Raw genomic sequence first — 9,834 nt, forward strand, 5'->3', positions numbered from 1 at the left:
CTGCGGGCCACCAGTAATCTTTCAATCATAAAAAAAGAGATGCCCTACCGCTAACCTACGCACAATGAGACGATGAATTGGTATGTATGTATGAGTTCCGTCCATAGATAATGCACTTATTAATTAGTTCTATTGATAATACACATACTTAATAATTAGATATTAAATATGTAGTGTATGTTTTATTTAAGATATCAGTTTTATTATGACTGAAATAGGTTATTCGTCTGTTAATGTCACTTGTGCACACAGAAATTTAAATAGTGAGGAAAAAACTTATCCTTTATATCATGTGGAGTATGTACCTACACTTTTACTCGTAATATTAGGTGCTGTTGCGAAACGTTAGTTAAACTCAAGTTTCATGTAACAAAAAGCCTTTTATACGATAAACCTATTCAATAAACTAAGTTGACCTCGATTGTACAAAGGGTTGTAAAACGTATACTTGTAATTTCTGAAGGTTATTTTATCTCAAGGTCGTCTTTGTAAATTAATCCTTGACCTGTCAGTTTCCCCAAAATTAAATTATGGTAGCCTAAGGCGAAAAAAATGATCGCTATCCAAGTTGATCTAGGTTATTATAAAGATAACGGGAGAGGGAGAGCTCTTCTTCCCTCTCGGCGCCGTGCCGCCGCCGTCGGGCCGGGGGCCGGAGGAGGGCGTTTGTCCAGCTCCAGCCCCTATGAGGAGGCAGTCTCCTCCCGGTGATGGTCACGGGGCGACCTAAGGGGGTTGAGGCTGCGCCGCACGCTACCGTCACTCTAGCGCGCTGGCACCAGGAGGACGGGACGGCGCGTCGGCGGCTGCGGATTGCGACGCGGTCCGCATTTTCGTCGTCGCTGTCGTCGCCGAACATACTGTTGAAGAGCAACCCGGTCGGCGGGGTATCCCGGAACACCAGCGGTACCGCCCGGGCGGCCTGGTAAGGCCGCCGTACCGCGGAGACTGACGTCGTTGGTCGTCGACTATCGCCTCGACGACCCGTCGGTCGGGCGTCCTCGGGGTGGCGCCGCGTGTCTGGTTGTAGTGTTGACCGCGGGAACCCCCTACTCTGAACGGGTTCTGACCCCGGACGGAGATCGGACGTCGGGTGTAAGAGTGCAGGGGAGTCGTTTAGTGGGTGGGCCCTAAAATCCTTGGGCCCGCGATCTGCTCTCAACACCTGCAGATCGTTGAGTCTCACATACCCCGCGCGCCCCCTAGGCGCGGGGACCTCGTAGGAGGTTCGGCCCCCGGCCCGAAAAAAAAAGAAAAGGTTATTATAAAGATCACCAGGAGGACGGGACGACGCGTCGGCGGCTGCGGCAACCCGGTCGGCGGTGTATCGCGTTCCGACCCGGCAGGCTGGTTCTGGCCCAGCGGGGTATCCCGGAACACCAGCGGCATCACTGGGCGACGGCCTGGTAGACCCGCCGCCGCGCCGTACCGCGGAGACCGGCGTCGTTGGTCGTCGACTATCGCCTCGACGACCCGTGGGTCAGGCGTCCTCGGGGTTGCGCCGCGTGTCTGGTTGTAGTGTTGACCGCGGGAACCCCCCTACTCTGAACGGGTTCTGACCCCGGACGGAGATCGGACGTCGGGTGTAAGACGTGTGGCACTCGGGAACTGCGGCGGTATAGCTATTGCATAGCATTTTTTATCAACTTATGACATTATAATTAGACAATGATAATTTAATATTAAAACAATAATAAAACAGGACCACGCTATATTAAACCTTAATAAAGACAAAACCTTAACTGTCCCCTTCATACTCATATGCTAAACCGCGCGAGAGAGATATGGGCAGACTTTTCATGATGCGCATGCAGTGTGACGTCACGCCACGCGCTTATTCATAAACACTACACAAGCGCAACGTTTGAATGTGTTGAACGCGAGCTACATGGTAGGCGGAGTGAGGGATGTTAGGTTTTTAGACGGCCGACCTCGAAGGCTCCGCCGGCTGGGCGTCCTTGGGGTGAGCCGCGCCGTCTGGTTGTAGTGTTGACCGCGGTAGCCCCCTACTTCATCCGGGTTCTGACCTCGGAGGGGATCGGACGTCGGGTGTAAGAGTGCAGGGGAGTCGTTTAGTGCGGTAGGGCCCTAAAATTCCTTGGGTCCGCGGTCTGCTCCCAACACCTTGCAGATCGTCAAGTCCCACATACCCCGCGCGCGACCTCGCAGAAGGTTCGGCCCTGGCCCAAAAAAAAGGTTATTATAAAAGATAGAAAGAAAAACATTGACGCATAGGAACACTCAGTGTGGACAGAAGATAAATATGCTAAAAGCGAGTATGAAACCTACCATTCTGCTTTTCATTTCCGTGCATGGTGTTTCCTGAATGCTAGTATATGTTTTTCTTCAAACGTGACTTACTGACGTCCACGAGCGACGGTAACCGCTCACCTTTAAATGTGCCGTATGCTCATGTTGATAATAAGGTAATAAAATTGTGGGGGAAAATTAATTCCATAATCGAATCAAAACGCATTTTATATTATATTATTCTTACAAAGGACGTTTTTTTTTACCAGTAAAAAAACTGTAATCCTCCTCAGCTGTATCTCAAACAGACGCTGATTGTCCTTTTATTGTTTTCAAAGGTAAAATCCCCTAATTTTATCTTCGTTTACGCCTTCGACTTTTTTGAAATGGGTGTTTGGGAAGATATACGACAAAGGGAAGATCTTCCACCGAGCTGGTGATATTGCTCGGTAGACCGACGGTCCTAATGTTATTGTTCGGAACTTGTATATATGCGTTTTATCTTGAAAATGTCGTAAGCGAGATTCAGGCATCTGTCAATTATCTTGCGTTGAATAATGGCTACCCGCCACATCACTCCCCTCCGAGACTGGAGGTCGTGTCATTTTTAGTTAGCGTTGTCCGTGCTGAGATTAGCTTGCAAGGGCCAGTGCTGCTCGAAACCTGCGGTGAGTCGAGGCTGAGCTTGAATGCTGCGTGCGTATCGCCAGTGTTGCTCGAAGTTTGCAGTGAGTCGAAACTGAGCTGAATGCTGCGTGATTGTCGCCAGTGCTGCTCGAAGTCTGCGGTGAGTCGAGACTGAGCTTGAATGTTGCGTGCGTGTCGTGCGTAGTCCATGTGATGCAGAGCTGCCACGCCGGAGATATGTGACCCCAAGCGTTGATGATCCGGTCGTGGGCTGCGATGAACTGTAGCGGCGTGATGAGGCAGTGAAGTTGCGTGCCGTAGGACCAGGAAGCGCGATGAGTCGGCTGCGATGGTCCTGTTGAGGCTGCGATGCTGGCTTGCTGTGGGACGACTGTCAATGACGTGCTTTTATCTGCGAGAATGCGGGGATTGTGGTAGCCGGAGTTCTTGATGCGCTGAAGATGAATCAGAAGGTTGCGTGTTCACATCTCGTCGCAGGTCACCAGTTTGGGAAGATATACGACAAAGGGAAGATCTTCCACCGAGCTGGTGATATTGCTCGGTAGACCGACGGTCCTAATGTTATTGTTCGGAACTTGTATATATGCGTTTTATCTTGAAAATGTCAATTATCTTGCGTTGAATGATGGCTACCCGCCACAGGTGCTTTTGAAATGGGTGCAGTGCCATGAAAGCTGCTGTGTGACATAAGGATTCTATTTATATATATATATATATATATATTTTGGAATTAATTAGCAACACTGAAACGACGATGGCGAGACCATAGAGTTACTATTGTAGGTACTTATTAACTCCATGGGCGAGACCCATCAGTTCACAGATAAGTTGGTGACACTGTAGTCATTTAGTTATCTATCGGTTATTTAATAATTAATGTATATTTTTACGTGTTGCTTTAAATATTCATAAATTATTTACTTAATAATTAATTTATTATTGAAATTATTTTTATGGTTGCTTATTAGTAGTTATTACGTAAAAATCAATTCTATTTTCAACTGTCTGAGATCAATTAATCTGTGTGATTCCATTGAAAATCGATTTTCTTTGGGAAATAAAATTGATCCTTCGATAAAGTGATTTATGATTGTAATCCCTACACAACGTAGTGATACCAGATGCGCTATAATTACAGTAGATTCACTGTATTATTACTGCTTTTACTGTTTACTATATTTTAAAAATATTGTAACGAATTTCTTGTCAAAAAAACTGGTTAAACAAAACAAATTGCGACTAAAGCACGTGAGCTTAAGCAATAATAGGGAAATGTGTTTGACACTGGCTCCATCTTTGCACTAGCGACGCATTTAAATATTGAATGTATTTTTAAAACATACGGCACGGTGAATAATTACTGAAAAAATGCTGTATTTGCCTAGAATATCTTCTACACATATTACATACATACTGTATTTTCATACTAAAATACTGTATTTTTATTTTAATGACATTGTAAATAATATATACAAATGCTATCTGGCAGCACTGACAAAACGCAGTCTATGAAATATTTTTGTCTAATGCATGAATGTTACAAACCTGCTGTCTTTGCGCCTGTATACAATATTGTTATTACTTCAGTGCTATTACTTTTACTTTACTTTTTTATAAAATAATTGTAAACACAATGGAAAGGCTCGCAGCTGTCATAGTCAAGCGCAGGAATCGTAACCAGTTGTACATTGAAGTGTAAAAAAATATTATCGACAAATAATGTTATTAACGGAAAGATGAGGTTTTCATGGTTATTTTTTATATTATCTACCAATGTCTGCATCGGAACTGTGTTCACGCAAAATGACAGCACTACAAGAACGAACATCCGAAGTGATTACAAAACAACAATTTTACAACTGTCGGAAACGCTGGCGGCGAAACTCAATGATTTAGTTGTAAAAGAATTAGGCAGCGATTACACATCACATTTTGAAATTCGTTCTGCATATAAGGTTAGTCACCAGGACTCGGATATCGAATTACTGAATAACATCGCAGATAAACTGAGCTACAAGATATCTTCGGCCAAAATTATACTACGTGATATGTACAATGTTTTAAGCAACAACAGCACACCGTCTTTTACCCATCCATGTCCGTTTAACTCTATACGTAAGTCAGTATTTATAAGAAGCTCGAATATGTATGAAAGCTTACCACTCCAGGATCCGAAGTTAAAAATGTTGGATCGTTTCAAAGATATCAAAGTTAAGAGACAGTATTTTCTTTCACATATAGATTATGCCACTGACAGAGACTGTACTGCAATGCCACATTCTAATTTAAGATATTTATATCACAAAGTTGTGCATCCGGAACCAAAGTTAGTAGTTTTTATTATAGATAATAATATGAGCTCAGATTCACTTCAGCATGCAGTGAATGTCGCAAAAGAAACAGTTTATGCACTACAAAGTGCTGATTTGTTTGCTCTTAAGATGACGAACATGACCGATTTCATGAAGTTTGAAGATTCATGCAGTATCGAAGGAATCTCTGATCTGGGTAATGCCACAGACAATAACAAGCTTCTATTTCGAGAACATTTGGCAGCTATAGATATTTCATCATTAAGTTTATCACCAACATTGATCAGTAATGAACTAAAGAATTTGCTGAGTCAAAGAATATTACCAAAGAACAAACTACTAATTTTCCTTACTGACACAAAGGTTTTGAAAAATGAAACATGGCTGAAAATGTTTCCATATTCAATGAAAAAAGATGACAGTGTACATTTTGCCATTGGATTGATATATGAAAATCAAATAGACAGGAATAGCTCTCTTGGTATCTTGCATATTGATAAGTGGCACACTCACTCAAACAACCATTCAGTAATGAGACTTCACATAAATGACAGTGCTGTGATCGGCCAAGTGGCTTCGGCATTTATATCTCTGCTCCCTGGCAAGTTTGATGACAGAGGAATAAAAATAGAAGGTCCAATATGGGAGGCAACAGAAAGAGACTTCATGGTATCTCTGGTACAACCAACACTAACTGGAGTCTTAGGACTCGATCTGTACTGGTCAGATTTAGCAGAAGACATCATATATTTCAAAGGTGACCACAAAAGAAAGCCTTTGTCATGGATTTTGGAGGTAAAGTTTTAATGCACACATACTTTCCACGCCCTGAAACAGCCATAGATAAAATAAAGTTTACAAATTTAGAAAATATAGACACGTATAAATATATAAATGATATCAAAACTGGTATGTACTCAAAAAGTTTTGGTAACCTATCGGTGTCATCTGATGATGGTAATTCAAGCAGCCCATTAATTTATTCCTGGAAGTGGGTAGACAACTTATATATTGTATGCATTGTTTCCGAACAATCTGCACAAAATAGTTTTAATAAAACAAATGTATATTTTGCTAGAAGCAACAAAGAAATATTGTTTCATAGATTAGATTTATTTCCTCCGAAATCGGGCAAAATATGTCGTCATTTTAAACAAATTGCTACTATTGACCAAGGTACTGTTTACCTTAGTCCTTCCAGTTTTCAATCACCATTCACTTACTTGTATGACATGGGTGATGGACAAGAAGCTGTAACTTATATGCAAAACTACTTAGCATATTTGAAAAGTGTAGCACACGGCTTGCTCTCTAATCCAGGTCTTAAAAACGAAATTCAACAAGATGTAGGTTATTTAAATACTCTATTATCATTTTATAAGAGACAACACTTACACGGGCCATACTCTAAATATGTTGTCAGAAGGTATGCCGTTACAGAGAGCGGAGTTCTAGTCATGTTTCCTGGTACGGTTTTAGAATATGACTATGAACCTGTAAGAAGGCCATGGTACACTTATGCAATTGAAAACCCTGGAAAAATTATATTGACCCCTCCTAATTTGGATGTTGGAGGTGCGGGGTATGTTGTTTCCCTGTCTTATGCTGTAAAGAGCCCATTATATCCTACAATGGTAGTTTCAATGGATATGACAATGGGTTTTCTTTATAAACTCCTAATCGATAATATGCCTGTATGTGCAGGTTCTTCTATGAAATGTTTCATTATGAACAATCGAGGGTATTTAATTTCACATCCCGGCTTAATGGATCCTAACAGCTCTGGTCCAATTGAACAGCAACATATTACACATAAGGAATCCATGATAGCTATAGACATGTTGAATCATAAAAGCTTTGTGTCGAAACGACTGTGCAATAACTTTTATGATAAAACTATACAGAGATTTTATGAATTTAACATATCCCTGTCGAATGTGCTCTCTAACGTAGTTTCAGGTGATCATTGTGTTCATTATTACATTGCTGCTATTCCTGGAACTAATGCCTTTGTAGGTCTCGTTAACGCATCTTGCCCGAATGCATTCTGTCCTTGTAGTATAAATGATCGGCTGTGTCTCAATTGCAATCGTATGGAACAAACGGAGTGTGAATGCCCTTGCGAATGCAGCTCCGAAATTTACGAATGCGCCAACTCGAACGTGTCACGATTCAATCAAGATATTCCCTTATGTGGCATGATGTTAGAGAACAACAATCACAAGTCGCATTACTTTTATAACTTTGCTGAGAATTTAAAAACTTGCTTTGATTTTCAATGCGAGACCTACACGTCGCACTCTTCTTGTTTAGGCGTTTTAGGGTGCGAGTGGTGTCAGATAGACACGGATGGCAGTAGCACATTACTAGCTCCCTTTTGCACTTCTCAGTCCACTTGCTTCAATGGCGTTTTGGGAGCGGTAACTCCGTACGGCGAAGGAACTTACGGTCACATGAACAGAGACGCTTTAGGTGGTTATTCGGCAATAGGACCGATTGCAGGTTGCATAGTGACTGTTAGTTTGATTGTAGCAGTAGCGATATACTGTTACCGACAAAATGTAACTTCGGCTAGCTGTCATAATTTATACGTGGACGGACCCGCAGAAACTTGGCATGATCCAGACGTGCAAATGAGCCAACTGCATTCTGATGACGTTCACGATCAATCCGGTCACGACAAATTACTACCGGCAATGGAAATGGAGGCTCCGATATCTCCGTATAGAGTAGTGACAGGGTACCGGAGGGCGCATACTGCGGGTGGCTCCGATCATGGTTATTCAACAATGACGCCGCATGAAGATTCGGAAGCCACGGGATTCTCTGTAAATGATCCCATTATATTGTCAGATGACACTAAATCTGACATCAGCTGTCCACTTCCCGCCAAAATAAAGCCGCGTTTAAAATCGGGAGACCTAAATGTTACAGTTTTGCCATGCGGTAAGAATAGTATCATAGCTCCGGTGACGGTCCATCGACATATGGAAGCATCATAAATTATCATTATTATTGTCACGTTTTTTTCGACTTATCTACCTCTAGTACTTATTAGTTAGACGTTTTAAACCATTACTATTGTACCTATTGTATAATAACTATATATGTATACGAAGATTAAATGCTTGAACACGTGCTTCGGGAACCGTTCCACTTACATTGATGAATAATATTTCCACTACCTAACTTACATAGAAATAATATTCATTCAAGCACAACGTATTATAGTTTTGTCGTGAATCAGTGAGATAAAAGGAAGGCAGCTTTCAGACGCACCCTGCGTTCTGACGAAGCTGTGGATTCCGTCCATGCCTGTTTTGAATTATCTTATTGTATTGCGTACAGTGCAGCTGTGAAACATTTTGATGTGGTGTCCATTTATCGTCCGTAGGCGTTTTCTAAAAAAACTGTGCTTAGTGCGAGTTTTTAACGCTCTCGTTAGCGTAAAAGTTAACGTTCGCCGCTAGGGGCGCTGCTCCAACTGCATACAATAAGTCTGAAGTTGTCGTTTCTGAAGTCGTCGTGGCCTAAAGGATAAGACGTCCGGTGCATTCGTATCGAGCGATGCACCGGTGTTCGGTTTGAAGGGTGGGGCAGCCGTTGTGACTATACTGAGACCTTAGAACTTATATCTCAAGGTGTGTGGCGCATTTACGTAGTAGATGTCTATGGCTCTAGTAACCACTTAACACCAGGTGGGTTGTGAGTTCGTCCACACGTCTAAGCAATAAATAAATAAAAATATACAAATTTGAGTTAACTTTTACGCTATCGAGAACGTTAAAAAACTCGCACTAAGCACGCTGTTTCAGCAAGCCATGTCGAGTTATGATAAATTATATTAAACAAACAGATTTCCACAATTCAGTGTTCCTATTTTGCGTATGGGTGGGACGGATCTCCTGAGCGCCATCCTGCGGGTAATCAGCGAGCCTCAATGAGAAATTAATTTAAGAAATTACATTAAATTAATTACCTCATTAACACGAGGTTTGAAGCTCGGTAAACTAAGTTAAATTGTATACATCTACTTAAAAAACGTGGTGCTTTCTCATCGTTATTATTATTTACTGTGGTATAAACGTTCCATTGAAATACTTAATTTTTGCAATTAATATCAAATTTGAAATGTTAATTGAACGTCCAGAAAAGGAACGTGTAAATTAATTTATGATCTTTTGATCAGTCTTTATTATTATGTACTTAAATTTGATAATCCTAAAGTTCTCTAAAGCTTTAATATGTCTTAAAACTTTATTATTATTACAATAATGATTTTTGCATCATAAACAGTAATCGTATCGAGGTTGTATTTACAGGTGAACTTTTGTATGACAATTTTTGATAATGTAATTTTTGTATTTAGTTTGTAAGAATAAAATAAATGATACGTGCCAGTGCCTCTAAAACTAAGTTATTTATAGGCTTATTTTTAGGATGAAATTAATTTTGGCATTTATTCGATGTATTAAATTTCTTTTGTAAATATTTCTTGTTTTCTTTCATACGTGCACGCTGCCTTAGTTATATGGTAGGTATGTAATTGTCGTTCATCAACCAATTCAATTTTCAAAATCGCAATGTGTGAATACCGCAGAAATAGACAAAAAATACTTTTCTG

At 41.1% G+C, this 9,834-nt stretch overlaps 1 protein-coding gene across 1 annotated transcript; it reads left to right on the forward strand.

Annotated features, from left to right (window-relative positions):
- Positions 1-4,388: 4,388 nt before the first annotated feature.
- LOC114250534 (VWFA and cache domain-containing protein 1) lies at positions 4,389-9,701 on the forward strand. Its single transcript, XM_028184441.2, is given in 2 exon segments — positions 4,389-5,967; positions 5,970-9,701. Coding segments are annotated over 2 exon segments (3,576 nt in total). The 5' UTR covers positions 4,389-4,634; the 3' UTR covers positions 8,213-9,701.
- Positions 9,702-9,834: the final 133 nt, after the last annotated feature.

The sequence above is a fragment of the Bombyx mandarina genome, chromosome 12 (genome assembly GCF_030267445.1).
Source record: "Bombyx mandarina strain Sakado chromosome 12, ASM3026744v2".
Lineage (NCBI taxonomy): Eukaryota > Metazoa > Arthropoda > Insecta > Lepidoptera > Bombycidae > Bombyx > Bombyx mandarina.